At 37.1% G+C, this 19,225-nt stretch overlaps 1 protein-coding gene across 1 annotated transcript in view; it reads left to right on the top strand.

The window, feature by feature from the left end:
- The first annotated feature begins 898 nt into the window (after positions 1–898).
- Positions 899–19,225, top strand: part of SLF1 (SMC5-SMC6 complex localization factor 1) — a 37,145-nt gene continuing 18,818 nt past the window's right edge. The window contains exons 1-11 of the mRNA XM_084305644.1: positions 899–964; positions 1,275–1,388; positions 1,560–1,635; positions 4,121–4,364; positions 5,425–5,587; positions 9,532–9,663; positions 11,673–11,720; positions 15,442–15,600; positions 16,177–16,343; positions 17,713–17,850; positions 18,524–18,689. Of these exons, the coding sequence (XP_084161770.1) occupies positions 938–964; positions 1,275–1,388; positions 1,560–1,635; positions 4,121–4,364; positions 5,425–5,587; positions 9,532–9,663; positions 11,673–11,720; positions 15,442–15,600; positions 16,177–16,343; positions 17,713–17,850; positions 18,524–18,689 (1,434 nt within the window). The 5' untranslated portion in view covers positions 899–937. The remainder of the gene's footprint in view (positions 965–1,274; positions 1,389–1,559; positions 1,636–4,120; positions 4,365–5,424; positions 5,588–9,531; positions 9,664–11,672; positions 11,721–15,441; positions 15,601–16,176; positions 16,344–17,712; positions 17,851–18,523; positions 18,690–19,225) is intronic.

The raw sequence follows: 19,225 nt of genomic DNA on the forward strand, positions 1-19,225 counted from the left end.
CGTCACTTTGTCATAGGATACGTGCCTTCTATTTTCCAACTGTAGGCATAAAAATGAAGTACCCTACAAAGCCCGTTTTATTTGTTATAAAACACTGAACTATTTATCGTGTGCGACCCGCTCCGTGCATGAAGGTGACACCAGGAACCAAGCGGGGTCACACCTCACGCGTGGATGGGACCAAAAGCAAAGTTTCACAAGCAGCTGCCATCCCAGTATTTCTAGGTTTCTAAATTGCGTGGCTGACATACAATCTGAACGTGTTTTTTTTTTTTAAACTTTTTTTTAGGTGGCTTGATAATTAAAAGAAAAAAAAAAATAAATCACTGAATTACGTAACAGCGACTTGGTGCCAGCGAGATCCGGGCAGGGGGCACCTCAGCTCCCTCTGCTAAGCAAGCTGCCACCTCGCAGCCCTACGAGCCCGCTCGGCAACACCATTTGTGATTTCCACAGCCCAAAAGCACATCCGAGCCTCCGAGCCGGCGCCCGTTCGTCTCGCAGCCCTCCCTTTCGCCTCACCACCCGGCTGTCGCCACCCCTGTACACACCACCACCACCACCACCACCACCACCATCATCATCTCCTCCTCCTCCTCCTCCTCCTCTCCTCCTCCCTCGGATCGTGGCGGCGCTGCCGCCGCCCGGGGAGCCGTGGAAGTGCGCAGCGCCCAGCCGCGCTCCGCCCGCCGCACCCCGGGGAGCCCCCGTGCGGGGCTCCTCCACCGGGGGGGGCAGCCCCGCCGGGACCACTTACCCGGCCGGGCGCCCCCAAGTCCCGCTCAACTCCGTGCCCGCAGCCCCCCAGGCGACCGCCGAGCGTCGGTGACAACGGCCCGGAACGGCCCCGCCGCCACATCCGGAGGCGGAGCGGGAGGAGGCGGCCACGGCGCCGGGGAGCGGCCGGGGCAGGGCTCGGCCGGGAGCGGGACGCGAAATGGCGGACGCCGCCCTCCCGCCTGGCGTACGTGGGGCGCGGGCGGGAGCCGCGGGGGCCCCCCTGTGAGGAGCAGGAGGAGAAGGAGGAGGAGGAGGAGGCGGCGGCCTTCCCTTCGCCTTTCCTTCGCCTTTCCCTCGTCTTTCCCTCGCCTGTGAGGGCCGTGCCGTGCTGGGGGTGCTCGGGGCTGCGTGGTGGTGGTCTCCGGGCGGTGGGTGGCCGCCGGGTGAGGAGAGGAGGCTGATGGCTGTGTGCCCCCCCCCCCCCCCCCCTCCGCCAGGCAGCGTTTTGTAATGCGTGTTTTGTGTTTCCTTCTCGGTTCTTCTTCTTCTCGCAGGTGGCGAGTGGTGGCCCGAAACGGAGAATCCAGTTAACTGGGTTTAGAGGAAGAGAGAAGAAAGCGCTAGTTGAGTTGCTGTTCAAGCTGGACTGCGTTTTCCTTGATAGTAAGGTACTGTTCCTTGAAGCACCTTGGTTCCTTGGTTTAAAGCAGGAAGGGAAAAAAAAAATGCAACCCTTAAAATCAAGGACTTTGTAGCAATTTAGAGTTGTGTATAAGTAGCCAAGAAAGTTTAAATGTTTTCAGTGATAACACTGTGTATTTTGTTTGTATTTTTATTAGAAATACAAGAATTGTACGCATCTTATAGCGAAAAAGCTTTGCAAGAGTGAAAAGTTCTTGGCTGCCTGTGCTGCAGGTGAGTAGAAGATTCGCTGTAAGATTTCAAAGAATCATAACAGAACTAGAAAGGAGCTCTTGAAGGCTTCTAGTTACCTGTTTTAATTTCATGAATGGACTGTCTTACAAAACCACCTTCTGCTTGTTCAGATATCCTTGATTTTTGTCAAAGTACCGTGTTCAAGTTTTGATTTACTTCTTTTTTTGCTTTGGTAAGTGCTAAGGGATATTCCTGCCATCTTCTTTCACTTGATATACATTTCTTTCTAAACAAAAACTTTTGTTATATATCAGTTGTATCGTGAGGTCATATCCAAATGACACAGGTGCATGTATATGGCCACTTGAAGAGGGATTGGATAGAGTATGGACACCTGTAGTTACTGAGCTGGTTTTTGACACCAAATTTGCTGTAGCATTACATGTGTAACAATGTCAAGGATTACTGTTTCTAAGTTTCTGCTTATGCAGCATGACAAAATTCCAGGCTATTGCTATTGGCATTTTACTAGGTGAGCCTCTGGCCTTTCCTTTTGTTGTTCTCTCACCTAAGTTTGGATGCTGGAATTCTGTACTGGAGCAACTAAAATGCTTTTAGAACAAGAACTACGTATTTACATATTTGAAGATTACTTCTAAGAGAAGTTACCTGTGGGCATTGTATAATGAGTTCAGAAAACATTGCAGAGTTACAAGATGTTGTTGTCCTCGTCAATTAACTATTTAAATATGATCCTTATTTTTCCCATACTGTGTTATAACAACTGGCTGAAGAAAGTTTTGGGATGGATCTTGAATCTTGAATTTAAGAGATTACAGATAGAAATAGATAAATTTACTTGTGGGATTACCTGTAAAATTAGTGATCTTATTTTTAGACTTGCAGGCTACATTAGCAGGTATTTCAATCATCTGTCACTGCTAGAATTTCAGTATATGCATTAATGATTACTTGAATGGATCTAAAAATTCTGATCAAACTCATATCAAAAAGGAAATAGAAGGAAAGGTGCCATAAGAGAAGCAATATATGGATATATTTAGAGTCACATTTGTGGTGTAGTATTTCATTTTAAGTCTTAGGTACTTTAGATATCAAATTTTATTTATATATTTTACTTTGGGAGATTTAAAACAACTGGATATATTTTTCTTGAACTGAGTGGAAACAATATACATACTGTCCACGTGGCAATGCAAAACTCTTGTATTTCTGTGTTTTGAAACCTTCCCCAAAACCATCTAGAACTTAATTTTGGAAAAAGCACTGTTTTTGCATAATCATTGCCATTGGTGGCAGACAGAGTGTGTTCATTCCTAATGCATTTTTTCCTAAGTACAACAGATCATATTTAAACCCATTTAGAACTCAATAGAAGTGAAGGTAAATAAACAAGGATGCCAGTCTTCATGGACTCCCTAGCTGACAGATAATTTGAGATGGAAACTTTAAAATGAAAGTGATTTTTTTAACATACACGTTGTGTACAACACACCTATTTCATCAGAAGTCTACTGGTACCTACACTAGGTTATACAGAAATACCGTCTGTGCTCCTGCACTGAGACATTTTGCCACTCAACCCTGCTGTTCTGTGAAGCCAATTAGGTTCACACAATTCAAGTCAATTTCTCTTACAGTATCTTACAGTCAGTAGTGTTTCAATACAGGAGTAGGTTACTAACCACAGCTCTTGACCTGAACCTGTAAGAAGAGAGAGACAGAGGGAAAAAAAGGGGAAGATCATTACATACAGTATCAGAAGCATACATGCAGAAGATGAAAGAGGAGAGGCGGAGGAGGTGGAGCCAAAGGAGGAGAGGAAAGGGTTGTGAAAAGAAGAAAGGCGAAAGACAAAAGTCTAAAACCAAATCCCCTGAACATTGGTATTCGCTGTACTTGCAATGTAAGTAATACCAAGAATGTATAAAAGAAACAGCTTACATGCTAAAAACTTCATCCATCTTTTTAATTACTGGAGGTAAAACATTGCCTCGGTTCACTAAATTAAGCCCTTAGCAAAAGCAAAGAAACAAAAAATCAACTAGCAAATGTGCCTGGACAGCATTATTGCATACAAGTACACCAAATGCACCTCTGATCTCTTTAGGTATGTTTTAAAAAGTTTCAACTTCTCTTGAAAACAGAGGGTTAAGCAAGATTCTTTTCAACTTGTAAAAAAACAAAATCTGGGAAGCTGGAAAGTTCCGTTTGCAGATTTTTGAGGAGAGAGTCACATAATTTATCTGGGAAGGGTAAAAAGGTACTTGATCGTTAAAAGAAAACAAAATGATCATTTTCAGTGGTATTGTGAGGTTTCTCGTTTTTAAACTGTGAAGATGAGAACTCTTGTAGTAGGAAGAAGTTTTTAAAATGGTACTTATAATTCCAGCTTTTATTTGCACAAGAAAGGTTGAAGTTAATTTTGTAGTAGATCTTCAGCTGATTGCCATTTGTCTGCACAAAAAAATCTTTTGTGGTTGACAGTTCATTTGCTTTTTAGGAAAGTGGATACTAACTAAGGAGTACATAATTAATAGTGCCGAAAGTGGCAGATGGCTTGATGAAACAACGTACGAATGGGGATATAAAATTGAAAAAGACACCCATTATTCACCTCAAATGCAATCTGCACCTAAAAGATGGCGCAAAGAACTGATGCAGTCTAGTGCTCCAGGGGCCTTCCACAGATGGAAAGTTATCCTCGCTGTTAAGGAAGGTGGTAAACGAATGATGTCTGTTATAAGGTAGGAGGATATGTCTTAAAGTTTAAATAATGAGCAACAGAACACTTACGGTATGGTGTTGAACACATCTTTATTCTTCCATCCTGGTTAATTTGGTCCATAACAACTTCTGGCTCTTCAAACTCTGAATCATTTTCATTAACATACTTTCCTACATTTTACAATTCTTTTAATCTTTGACATCACAGCTTTTTTTAGATTTCTTTTAGTATAATGTTAAATATAATATGCATTATCATATGTTAGTATCTTAAGTAAACAGAAACATTCTTCATGAGACGTGGTACGTAGATTTTTACTTTTTTCAGAGGACTGCTTTATGTTGTGTATGTTACATACCAAATGGTAGCCAGAATCATTTCATTTGGTTGGGTGATCTGAGCCAGCCATGAGCTATGGCTTAAGGATCAGGGCTGCACTTTGACCTTTTTCTTCTTCCTTTTTTTGGTCACACCTATGCAACAGTTTCTTGTAATTCTGAAGACCTGACTTGTACTATAACACCTAACATGTACTGTAACAAATACAAAGGAAAAGAAAAACTCAGGTGTGAGACTTCTGAGACTTTGTTTTTCCTCCCTACCCATTTGGTTTCCATGCTTAAAGTGTACATGGTATCACAAGTACAGTATTAAAAGTAACATTTGTTGTCTAAAACAGTAAAAGCAAGCAGCCCCTGACTTTATTTTAGAGCTATCCATCAATGTAAGTTCATTGCAGGAGAACATACTGTCCTATTCTCCTCTGTTGAAATTCCAGTTAGTTAGGAGTACTTCTCGGGTCTGGGTGTACCACAGACGCACAGGCAAGAAAGGAGTGAAGTTTGTCTGGTTGATGATGGAGCGGGGCTGCATCACCAAATACCTGTCTGCAGTTCACAAAGACAGTCTTGCTATGTGTGCTCCTTCATTTTCTCAAGGCTGTTAAGCACCCTTTTATCTTCCTAATAAAGGCTGGGCAACGTCATATGTCTGCACTCTGTAGTTTGTGAACAGTAATGTAACTTTTAGCAGTATGAATATAACACAGTAAATAAATCTTTCCAAATATGTTTGTTTAGAGTTCTGCAAGCTGGAAAGGCAACCATATGTTCATCCCAAAATATGGGGAGTGATATTACTCATATATTTCTCCATAATAAATTCTTTCTTATGCAAAATGAAAAACGTTTCCCTGAAGATCAGTGCTACCCTTTGCAATATATAGAAGATTACCTTTTGGAGGTAAGTAAATTTAAAAAACATACATAAAATTAATTGTTCATTTTTATTGTTAAAAATTTATATCAAGCTTACTAATTACTTTGTGTGATGCAGCATTAATAATAGAGATGGATATGATCACCCTGAATGTTTTGAACTGATGAGAAGTAATGCAGCTTTCTTGTACTGGGACTGTTTATCCTAGAGAAGAGAAGATTTCAGGGAGATCTCTTCAGTCTGTATAAGTACCAGGAGCAGGGGGTGTACAAAGAGGATGGAGCGAGGTTCTTTTCAGTGGTGCCCAGTGCCAGGACAAGGGGCAGTGGGCACAAACTGGAGCACAGTAGGTTCCCCCCGAACACCGGGAAGCAATTCTGTGCTGTGCAAGTGATGGAGCAGTGGCACAGGTTGCCCAGGGAGGTGGTGGAGTCTCCTCCTTGGAGATCTTCAAAAGCCACCTGGGCCTGTCAAAAACCACCCTGCTCTGGGTGGCCTTGCTTGAGCAAGCAGTTTGACCAGATGATCTCCAGAGGTACCTCCAACTGTAACCAGTCTGTGATTCTGTAACAGAAAAATTGTCTTTCTCAAAGCAGTGTGATTCAAACTCAAAGCAGTTTGATTCAAAGCAGTAGAAGTGACGCCAAAGAAGCATACATCTTCTTGCTCTGTATGTTCCTTCTTGGCTCCTGCTTTGTGCTGTTACTAGTGAAAAAATGAATTAGACTTCAGGAGGAAGTTTCAGTATAGCTGACCATCAAATAAACAGTTTAGAAAGTTATTCATAAATTGCCAAGAAAAATACTGATTTTTGTTCTCTTTATTTTGGTAACAATTTCAACTGTGTATATCATGGTTGGGCCAGTTGATCTAAGAGGTCATTTCCAGCCCTTATGATTCTATGATCTGTGTGTTTATCTGTCTATATATATGTGTAGATGTAGATATTTTAATTTTATCCTCATGCTTCATAATCAATTTAATTACCTCTTTTCTGAACTAACCTCAATTATTCTACCTTTCTGTTCATAACATTACAGTCTGGTAAAAAGATTCAGATTCTTAACTCAGAAATAAGTTTGCTCATAGTCCTTCATGGCTGGGAAGAATTGGTGGTTGCCATATGAATTCTCTGAGGGGACTCTATTGGGCAGAGGAAATTCACTCAAACTATTCCTGAACTAGGAATTTTATGTAAGTTTCTCACCTATATTCCCTTTTCAGTCAATGTACTCAGACTGATGCTGCAAGAATTGTAATTCCTAAAATACATGTATGAACTGCTGTCTAAGCATACCATTAACTCCCCATTACTACAGAGAGATCTTTCCATGCTTGAGGACAGACAAAGTTAAATAAAAATCAATTTAAACTAAAGGATTCTGTAACGAAGCATATGAGAACAGAGTAGCCTGCCAAGAGGATTTGTTAAGCATGTTTTGTACACAATATGAACGTTCCTTTAGACTTGCAGTTCCTCAGACTGAGGGATGATTTTAATCAACTGCTAAATAAAAAATGCTGCCTTTGCAAACTTGTAGAGCTAACAGTGGGTTTATTAAGGCAGTATCTGCTTCTTCTGGAAATCTTTTAAATTCTTCAGATCAAAGTATTTTGCTCTCCTCATTTTAATGATTAATAAAGCTGTTACAGAAGGGCAAAAAAGGGGTTGAAAGATCTTAGTGTTTACATGCTGATTAAAACACACAGCAGTGTGGGATCTTGGTCTAGTGCGTACTTTCTTAATCATACTTGTTCAGGGAAATTTATGTTTAATAGAGGAATGAGAGTCAAGTATTTATGACTATCTCACCTTTTACTGATCTTCGTGAACCCTGAATTCATCCCAGTTGTGATAAGTGTTCCATCTTAACTGATTCATTAACTTCCACACATCCTTTTTTCTAGATTTCACTAAAGTAACTCACTTCAGAGGGCACAAGAGCACCGGTTTCTATTTAAATGCTTCTAAAGAACTCAGAAAACTGCCAAGACTCTGTCTCTTAAAAGGACAAGAGTAAAACATAGGCACAACACTTTTGACAAAGCCTAATGCACGTTAACAAAATGTTATGAACATGCTCTTTTCTCTTGCTTCTAGCAGTACTTGGTACACATTTCATTAGGACTTCAAAAGTTCCAATTTTGTAAATCTATAGTCCTGCTATTTGACTACTACTTCTTCCCATAAACACGTGTCTTATGGTTTAGTACCCAAATCAGATCCTAAATTAAGCAAAACCGCAGTGTATTCATTTTTAAAAGTGAAACTGCATGTAGTCATAGGCTTTCAGACTGTTTTCTCTCTGATTTTTTTTATTTTTTTTTTTTTTTTGGGGACCAACGCTTTACTTTGTCTGTATTTCGGTATCTGTTCCTATATCAACCTCTGTTAAAACACTTTGTGGGACTGTCATAAATGATTTGAAACTATAAGGTGTCGTTTTTTCCTGGTTCAAGGTGTTAAAGCCATATGCATGATTCTAGGGAGCTATCCTCATACTTAAACACAGACTTTAGATGCTTTTTTGGCTGCACACTAAAATTCACAAATTTTTACCAAGATAGTACTATAAATTATCTGAATATAAGTATTTTTAGAAGCATGTTGAAACTAATGTGCAGAGAGTGGCACTAAAAGTAAAGGCTAGTTAATGCATCAAAGCAGGGCTTGAGTTCACACTCATCTTTGGCTCACCAAAAACTATTTAGAGCCATTTTCAAGTTACCAAAAGTACTTGACACATCAATTCCTCTCACAAGCAGACTTGATTTGGGAAAGACTTATTTATTACAAATTAATAACAGAGTAGAATAGTGAGAAACAATAAAATGAAAACCACCTTCGCCCTACTCTGCTCTTCTTCCCATGTTCATCTTCGTTCCCCACTCTTCTGTCTTCTGCTCCTCCAGGAGCAGCATGGGGGTTTTGGCCAGTCCTAACATGTCATCTCTGCTGCTGCTTCTTCCTCACACCTCTAGTAGGAACACTCCTTCATGAGCTGCTCCATTGTCAGCCCTACCCTTTGTTCAAGCCTTCAGGAATGGACTGCTTAACCCGGGGCTCTGTACCTGGAACACCTCCTGCCCTCCTTCTGCACTGACCTTGAGAGCTGCAGGGCTGCTTCTCACTCATTTCTCACTCTTGCAGCTGCTGCAAATGTCTTTACCATTTCTTAAATATGCTACCTCTGGGGGCTCAGTTGTAGCCAGCAGAGAGCTCCTTTTGAAGTGTCTGAAACTGGCTCTGCTCTAAAATGGGGCAGGTTCTGGTCTGTCTGTACTCGCAGTGGCCACACCTGCAGCTCTTCCACCCCCCACTACCAAAACCTTGACGTGTAAACTCAATGCAGCCTAAAACAAAGATGTTTTAGTCTTAGTCTGTGCAGATAAAAAAAAAAAAAAAAAAAAAAAGCACAACTTCTAAATTTTAAATTACTAGCTTAGTGCACCCTTAAAGGCAAGAACTGAAAGGATTTCACTGTAGCGGCCTTTATGGTCATAGACAAACTGATGAAAACCTGCGTTAAAAAAACAAACAAACAAACAACAAAACACCTCACTACATTTTCAACTAATTGAAAAGATGTGGGCTTTATTTTTGTTTCTGAAAAGTCCAAAAAGAGAATCTGTTATGTCTTAACACAGCTCTTGTTTCAACAACAGAGACTGGGACAGAGTTACAAGTCAATTAGGAAAATAACTGGGAAAACTTATATTGGTAGTTCTCGTGCTATAGCTGCCTGCAACTTCAGTGTTCTATTTCCACAGATGTTTATTTGCCACATGCTGTAGACTCTTGAAAAATTGAATAAACATGCATATGCACACACGTATTTACAATAAAATGTATGGAAAGTCTTAAGGACATAAAAGGTGTTTTACAACATTAGCTTAGAGCACTATAAGTGGAAACATAATGTTTTTTTTTGTTTGTTTGTTGTTTTTTTTTTTTTTTCTCTGCACAGAAGGAAATAAAAAATACAGAAGTTACCCAAATGAACTATTTCCTGCCTGCACAAGAAACTGACCAAAATGAGTCGAATGCGAAGCTTGTCGAACTGAAAAATGCTGTGATAAAACACATGTATTTTGTAGAGGTAAGTAACAGCTAAGGCTTTCTCAGCATAAAATGTAAAATATATATAATTAAATGTAACTTCTATTATGGATGCTGAATCTGCTTAACTAGATATTTTAACTTCTTCTGTAGTATTAGTGGTAACTTTTTAGCCTGCAATGTTTAATAATCTTATGTTTACTACATCTGCCACTAGCCAGAATACAACTTAGTAGTGGTAATTGATAGTCATAAGTGTATGAAAGACACAGTAGGCTGTTTGAAATCTTTGTGTAATATGTGACATCAGTAAAAGCTAATATTGTTCAACACAGTGTCACATCGCATTACAATCGTTCTTTGACTTCCCTGTTATCTAGCTACATTACACTAACACATTTTTAAAACTAGCCATATCCTAGAACAAGCAAAAATTTTGTTGATTGATGTGGGTTATTTTTTGTTACAAATAAAAGCTAGAGCAAGAAGCATTTCTTTGTTTTAATGCTGTCACATATCCTGATAAACTTGGTATATTTTTAATTAAAAACAGCATTTAATTTCTAGAAAAAGCAAGTAATTACAGTGTGTATTATCGCTGTAAGTTACACTGATGCAGGTGATACTGTGTAAGTATTCTTGTAGTAGCTTACATAAAACACTCTCGATTCTGCAACTGCAAATTGAGGTCCACTGTATGTATCAATATTAGCTCCTACTAACAAAACAGTTCAACAATTCAAATGCTCAATGTACAAAATGTTTAAACTCAAGACTGGCAATTTGAAGACTAATGTTGCTTAAACACATACACCGTCAAATACTCCCATCAGTGACATTTTAACAAGACCATAACCTCCGGACCTTTAAAAAATAAATCTATCTTTAACTTCTCATGCATAGGACTATTGCAGGCTAACCATAGTAGGCAGCTGATCCCCACACAGCTCCCTTCCTCCCCACAGCTGGACTGGGGAGAGAATCAGAGGCAAGAAAACCAGTGGGTTAAGATAAAAAACAAAACAAAAACAAAAACAAAACAAAACAAACAAACAAAAAAACCTGGTTTTTTTATGTAAGGCGAAAGCTGTGGGCACAAGCAAAGCAAAATAAGCTCCCATGAGCCTGCGGATGCTCAGCCATTTCCAGGCAAGCAGGGCTCATCATGCCTAACGGGTACTTGGGCAGACAAATGCCATGATTATCAGAATCATTTCCCCCAGCTTTTCCTGCTGAGCACAATGTTGTATGGTATGGACCATCGCTGGGGTCAGCTGTCCTGGCTGCGTCCTCCTAGCCTGCGGAACTGGCCTTGACAAATAAGCCAGCACTGCTTAGCAAGAGCTAAAGCTTTGGTGTGAGTACTGTTTGTGGGTAGCAGTGTTTTGGTCACAAATCCATCATAGCACACCATGAGCTACTCTGAAGGGACTTTTCCTAGTTCCCAGCCAAAGCCAGAGTAACTATATAACAGTAGCACTTTTTATTGGATTATCTTTCCCTCAAACTACTATGAGCGATAGAGTAATTGTAATCCTGAGGACTTTTTCTGATAAAATATATTATTAAGCTCATAACACTAGGTAACCAAATGTAATAGTAATACATTTTTGCACCTACTATCATCACATTACAAGCAACTTGCAAGGAGTATCCAGAGTTTGCATTTTGCCATAGAAAACCTGAAAGCACTAATACATTTTAATGGTTAAGTGGATCAAATCTAATCAAACTGTCATTACGTAACAACTGCATGAAAAAGAAGCAGAAAATAACAGGAAAACTGAGGAGGAAAAAAAGCCCATATTAGTTTCCTCTCAGATCATTAATCCCTTATTTCCTAATTTTGCCCTCTAAATATTAAAAAGAACTACAAATAGGTTGCTATGCTTATTGATATGTTTTTACTGTGTTAAAAAAAAATAAATTAATACAGTATTTATAGACCGTTGTTTATTGGTATCCAGTGTACAGGTTGACCTTTTTTTTTCCTTTTTTCCTTTTTTTTCCTTTTCCTTTTCCTATTTTTTTATTTTTTTTTTTTTTTAGTCCGCTAAACATAAATCTGCTCATAAAGACCAGTTGAATAATCCAAAGGTAAGGATTCTTTTAAGACTCATGTTCCATTTATGGATTTTTTTAATGCAGTCAAGTAAATATACTTTTATTGTCAAATTAGCTATTGGATAAATATTTTAAAATACTTACATTATCCAAAAGTCTAATAAAATTATTGAAAAGTTAAAAAACATCATTCTGGTACCGGTGAATTTATTCATTGTTATGATGCTTCCAGTACCACCCTCTTATTATGAAGAAACCCTTTAATACTGCTGGCTAAGAGAGCACTATCTGTTAATAACCTAAGAAAAGAAGAGATGCCATAGCATGATTTAGTGTCACAAATTACTCAAATTATGTATTTTTGAAATATTAAAGTATAAAAGATATATTCTGCTTTTTGCAGCTCTCATGTTTTTGCTAGTAGAGACAGACTTCAGATAAAGATTGTCTCACCATAGAAAGAAGCAGTACTTCAGCATAAGCTTTAAGCATCATCATGCATGCTTCAGAGTGTACCAAAGTATGGATTACAAGTAGGATAAATCATACTTTCCAGTCCTATTCTCATAACTACTTTGACTTTTATTTTTCTTTGTTACTATTTAGTTATCATGTTTCTTCCCATTAAGACAAATGCATGCCATAAATCAGGTACAGGTCAGCACCAATTAAGTCTTTGTTGTAAAGTCTCTTAAGTAAAAAATACTTCAAAATTTTTCCATTTTCTATATAACACTAAGAATAAATTATTTAAATATGTTTGTTGAAATGGTACATCTCAGTAATTAAAAAGCATTTTACATATTAGCTATGAGCTATTGTACTTTATATGATAACTTTTATTATTTAAAATATTAAAATGGGAAACTTAAAGCATATGTGTTACCTTTGTGTATTTCTTCCGTGCCTGAAGACTCATTTTCGTGAACCATACTAAGTAAATAGTTGCTTGGTGTGTAATTGAGGTCCCAGTCTTCACAGAATCATCTTTTTATCTGTTTCCTTTGTATTGATATAATAGGGAAAGAGAAAAATATGTTTAAACATAAGCACCAAAATGCCTTTGTCATTGTCCTACACTGTAATAGTCATGTTTTGGTTAGTGAGTTTATGGGGAAACAAAACTTTAGGTTTCTTAACACTTCTGAAAACAAATTGTTATTTGGTACTCTTAATAATGATAGAACTTTAAATTTGGAATTTTTTAACCCAATTCTAATTATTTTCTGTAATATAACCTGACACCATCTTTTATTGCTTTGTGGAGTATCTGTTGTTAGCCTTAGCATTTGATATGTTTCTTCTAAAGGCAGTATATTTGTGGCTGTTAAACACAGCTCCAATATAGCTCCAATAAGTATTTCTATTAGTCTAGAGGAAGTAAAATTAAATCTACAAACTAAATTATCAGATCAGAACTGTGTACTGTATTCAGTCATCTCAGTTTGCTTCTGCTGGTTCTATCAATCATCTTCCCTGTTATTATTTTATATTGTCTTTTCTGCATTTTGTTACATAAAACACAACTTCTTTTCTATGGACCTTCATTTTCATTTGTTTCTGCTCAAAATTTTAATGCTTCTCCTAGCAGTGCTTCATAGAAACTGGCATTTTCCTCATCAGCCAGAATGCCAGCCAGCACAGTTTTGTACACAGCTTATTGAAGGCCCTCATTACAAAAGGTGTCTCTGGATTCTGCAGAAAGTCCACTATATTGGTTTTCTGTCATCCTTCCTTATCCCTTCCAAAAAAGATGAAAACCTGTTCTCCTCTTCCTTCCTGCCCTGAAAGTAATGCAAAAGGCCTCTCACAGTCTCCCAAAACCGTTTTTTTGTTGTTGTTGTTGTTCAGTGTACTTTTTAAATAATGCATGGATGATGACTGTTTCGCCTAGTACCAGAATTTTTAAGAAACATAAGTTCCTGTCGCAATATAGGTAGATGTGCTGGTACGATCACCAGATGAGGGCCAGTAGTGACATGCTTGTCCCTGCACAATATATTATCATCTTCACATGTTTTAAGTCTAGAAAACACAGTTGTTCTTTGACTGCCATTAAACAGTTTAGGATTGCTCCTTAGATGTACTGTTTGCATATAATTAGCATTACAAAAGTATGAATGCAACTATTATTTCCAAAGGAAATAAAGTGAACGTTTTAATAGTGCATATATGAATGAGAAAATTGAAATAAATGTGAGTTGCAAATGCCAGATGCACAAAGATTTGATTAAAAGAAAATTGTCTAGGTGAATATCTTTATTTATTGTTAATATAGCAATGGCATGCCTTAGGGATCTCAGAAATGTAACATTTGCTGAGAAACTAAATGCTGCTAAGATGGAGCTCAGTCACTTAGACCTTAGCTGTGATTTAACGATGATTATCATTTCTTTCAGAAGTTTTTGTTGTTGTTTTCAGGTTTGATCTGAGGTCTTAATGTTTTTGTTTCTTCCTAAAACATTTACTGGAAATTCTTGCTGATAGCAGTATACTCCATGACCTCAAACCACAATTGGACTTGAAGACTGTGTTAATTTTAGTTTAAATTTATTTTTAAACAATTGATAGAATGTCTCATGTTGCTTTGCCTACTATGCATTAGGAGCCAAGTTTCTTGGCAGAGTTGGTAGTCTACCAGGTGTTAAGGGACTAAAGCAATAAGAAATCTGCATAATTGTTTAACTTCTAACAGCTCGGTGTTCTACTCTTCTTGACTCTGCTTCTTTCAGTTGTGTGCTTCTTTCAGCCTATCCCAGTTTCCTTGAGTTTACCAGAATCTCAGGCTATACAGTGAAACAAAATAGCTGGGTTTCAAAACAGAAGCTAACAGCAGTATGGTTGCAACTGGCTTATGCATCTTAGCTTTGTGTTGGACTAGAGGAAAGACGTAAATAAATAGCAGTGTGGCTGAGATCTTCAATATCCCCTCTTTGATATTGGTAGTCAGAGGAAATAAAGTTTTTGAAAGCTGAGAGTACAGACGATAACAGGGAAATTACAGGGCAGATACAGCATTCCAGGAAAGCCATTATAGATTCTTCCAGGTCCTCTGAAAGCTTGCAAAATTAAGTGTTTCACTGTCATGAGTGGCACAGAATAAGAAGGAAGTCTTGTGCCATTAAGAAGATCTTCAGAGCTTTGAAGTCCACTGGGATCAATACCTGTACTATCTGTAGCATTAGCTGCTTCTTTGACATGTCATGGTAATAGGAGCAGCACTAGGGAGATAAAACTGTTACATGGTTTGTAGCTTTATAAAGTTTATAAATGATGTATTTTATGATTTTACATTTTTGTTCAATTTTTGTTAGCTGTTTGCTGATACTGATTATCTTACTGCTCCAGTCATATGTTGTAGGATGTACTCTGCACGTTTAGAAGCATTAACACTTATTCTTGTGCATACCTTTTCAGAATAAATTATAGACAAGCTAAGGAGTGTGTGAACTGTAATTTGTTTTTTAAAAAGGTAAATGCATTCAGATGGTCCTAGGAGGTAGGCACACTCTGTAAGGCACTTTCTTGTTAATGAAAGCCGTAAGCAGTAAGGTGAAGGTATTTCCATTCTAGATGGCAGCAGCTCACTGGATCAGGCAATAAATAACCTTTCTGTTGTAATTTATAATGTTCTTCCATTTTATTATATTACTAACATTTTACTTAGAGATTTCGTGTTAGTTCTTGTTCTGTCTTGGGTTTGTAAGTTAGTTCGTAAGATGCTCTTTTACTTATGAAGATATCTCATTTCTAGCTTAAAAATACCACCCTGTCTGGAGCTGCTTGGCGCATATTTGAAGGATTAATTGAAGAGCACTTAATACCTGATGTAATCTCAGAAGTTGCAGCTGTTCAGAAGTACTCTCTACCTCCTGTGCATTTTTTTCATTCTCTTCTAGAACATGTCCTGTTGGTAAGAGCTGAAGGCTAAAGTATTAGAGAAGACTATAGTGTTATAAGTATTAAAGCAAGAAATACTATCTTTTCTTCTGACAGTATGCTTACAGTTTTAAGTGATGCATTAACACTTCACATTCATCAATGTCTTAGGATTACTGCGATCTGAAAAGGAAATAATACTTTTTTAAATATTATTATTAATTTACAAAAACTATGAATGTGGGAGTCTAAATATTGTGAAAGAACCAACCTAGAGTTTTTTCATTGCTTGTAGAAACAGCCCTTGTGCAACAAGTTAGGTTGTTTTTGTTTTTGTTTTTTAACTTTGTAGGCAACAGGTAGAAAGCTCAATAGAAAAGGTTTGTTCTAAGCAGTGATTTATTCAACTGGAATACCACACTAGAGCAATTGTTTTTAATTGTTTTTATGTTTGTTTGTAAATTGTTTTGTTTTGTTTTCTGCTTCTATTTATGCATTAAATAGCTTGTTAATTCACTGATGTAACTTTAATTTTCATTTTGGTCATGCGAGAATCATGTTGTATACTTGGCCAGTTTATAGCTAATAGTTTTTTCTTATTTTGTTACAGGGAAATACTGATGCAGTTTTTCTTGCTAAATTTCGTCATGTTTTGTACGTTGTTCTCCAACGTGATCCTCCTTGGAAATCCCCATCTACATTAAGATATTATTTGGATTTTCTTCAGTGTCCTATCTGTAAGAATGGCACGTGGTCATTTGTAGAGATGCTTGTAAGGTAAAAAAAAAAATAAAAAAAAAATAATGTATTAGATGCAATAGTTCTTCCAGATAAAAAGTTACCCCAAACCTGGGGAGGGAGAAGGAGGCTTGTAATGCTGTTATACTGAAGTCACATCTTCGCCAGAACAGGTTAACTGTATGTGAATGTCTAGAATTGTAACTGAGATTTGGACTTCTGCTATGTTTCAGTATCTGTTAGGTCACAGGTAGAAGTGTATCTTGGAACAGAAAGACGTGTTTGTTCTCCTTTTTTGAAGAATGATTTCTGGTTTTAAACTTTTCAAAATTGCGATTATGTATTATTGCTGTTCTGGTGTATATGTATATATGTACATACACCAATATATCTGCAGTTATGAGGCAAAGCCCAGTCTTATCTTGGCAAGCATGAAGCTTCATGTTCTATTTTGATTTTAATCATAAACTTCCTATACAGGTACAAATACAGGACTTAGTTTATATAGCTGTTTGGCAAGTTTGTTGATGCTTTAGCTTAGGAACTCATTCTTTGTAACTTACATCAACATAAATTAATTCTTCACGCAGTTGGAACAAAACCAGTACTTCTTATTACTGTCATAAAATCGTAAGTAATATTTAAATAGTTTGGTACAACTGTGATTAGAAGCGTGTAAATGTAGACCGTAGTAACTATGTGCATCAAGGCCATTGAATCGCTGTATTGGAATCACCATAATTGGACATGTAACAATTTTGATTAGGAACATGTCATTGTGCCATTTTAATGGAAGAGAATTTAAATATGAGAAAATATGTAAAATATTTTATCCTTTCTTACCTTTTGGCAGTCTCTGGATACCCAGCAGTTGTATATCTGTTATTCTTTTTTGTGTGTATGTGCATGTTCTTTCTAATAGTCAAAATTCTAGCAAGTAAAATCTTGCACACATTACTTCAAAATTATCTCTATCATGTCAGACAAGCACTACATTTGATCAAAAACTGTATTCCTGTCAAATAACTTTGTGAACTGTTTCTGAACTGTTTATAGGATGGATGTTAAGTCTATGAAATACTGCAAGACTGACACATAATTAAAGGATTTACAAGAAGTTCTGTTAAAATCAGTAAATCAGTGGGACAGAAAAATACAGAAAATGTGGTTAAATTATTTAGTTTGTGCAATTTTCATCTACAAAACAAGGCCCCAGTTACAAATCTTTTAAGTTTTTGGAGAAAATGTGGCTTTAAAACCAGAAAGTTTGGCTTTAAAATGATAAATGTTGCTGGGGAGCAAAGCATTTCCTTGTCAAAATTGTCCAGAGTCAAAGTTGCCTTCTTTGCCAATAAATCAGACTATCAGTTCTGTCATACAAATGGATTTTTTGGTGTTTATTTTTCAGGTCTTGCCTTTATTGCAAAATCATTTGTCATGCAGCCCCAGATTCAGGAAAAGCAGATGAACAGAGAATAGTTCACAAAACATTATTGAAGTTTTTCTTTGATTTAGTAAAAGCTGAAGTAGAGTTTCTGACAAAAAGGTGGGTTTTACAGGATAACACTTTTATTACTTTTTCACAATTTAATGTGGATTTTTGTATCTACAGCAGGATGTAACCTGATTTTTTGTATGTCTGTGATAATATTCTGTTTCACAGAGATGATATTAGTTAACATTTTTTTATATTTCTCAGTTCTCAGTTTATTTATTGTAATTGGCATTGTTTTTTCCTAGTTGTGCTTTAAGACCACTAACTTTTCACAGCTTTATTATTTCACTATATTACAAGTTTCAGTAAGCATTGAATTTTGCCCGTAAAGCTACATTTTTAGCTTTGCAATGTTTCCATATCTATTCCATAAGTTAGACAAGCAGTATTTCGAACATACTGATTTAAAAAAAAAAAATCAATTAAATGTTACCTTTCACTAGGGAGATAATTATCTTTCCTTAGTTTATGAAATATAAAAAAAGTCTTGGTTTTGCTCTGGCAGCCTTTATATATTAGCACAGTATTAGAATTCCTTCAGTCTGACTGTAATAGTCATCATTATTTTACTTATTATTCATCAGAAATTGTGTCTGATCTTTCCATACTTAAAAATTGCCAAACCTTTGTATGTTTTGACAGAAGATAAGGTTTCTGTCTAGTAACTATAGTAATCAAAGTGGCATAAAGAATTTATTTTTTTTCACTTGCTTCTTTTTTTCAGTTTGGTTGAAGAGACCAATTCACAGCACCAGCAAGTAATGCCACAGACGGTTCTTCTGAAAACCTTTTGGCTGGGAAGCGAAACCTCAGTGCTTTTCACCAAACACATAAATATTCTAGCAGATTGGGTCATACTTTCCCATAGAGAATTGAACAGAACGAATGATGTGAGTATGAATTTTATGCTTTAAAATAATGAAGACTGACATATTTTTTAAAAGACATTTCTTTGTTCATTCCTTTGTGAGGAATTATATGTAAGTATCACAGCTGCTTGTTATATCTGCCTTTTGTTGTGAAGCATGCTGGTTTTTGCTCCACTAAAGGAAATGAATTGATCCATAAGATTCTCATATTGATCTGTAGAGAAGAAACGAGTCATGAGTAGCTTGTTGGCTACATTCAGATGTTCATATGCCCTTACCAGCAGGTATTACTGTAGTCATTAGGGACACAAGCTTAACACATCCTGTCAAACAATAAGGTGTAACAAAAGAGATGATTATCTTCTTTTACAGTGATTGTATTCAGGCAGCATTGGAAGGAGAGAGCTAAGAAAACATTTTTTTATTGTTTTCTATATAGATAAACATTATTTTGTTTTATTAAATGCCCCAATTTCTTCCCAAGTCCTTTAGTTTCATTTGGTATCTTCCCTAGATCTTTTCATAAAAATGGAATTGAAGGCAACTTAATTGCTGTT

Source organism: Netta rufina (assembly GCF_964035555.1).
Source record: "Netta rufina genome assembly, chromosome: Z".
NCBI classification, from domain to species: domain Eukaryota; kingdom Metazoa; phylum Chordata; class Aves; order Anseriformes; family Anatidae; genus Netta; species Netta rufina.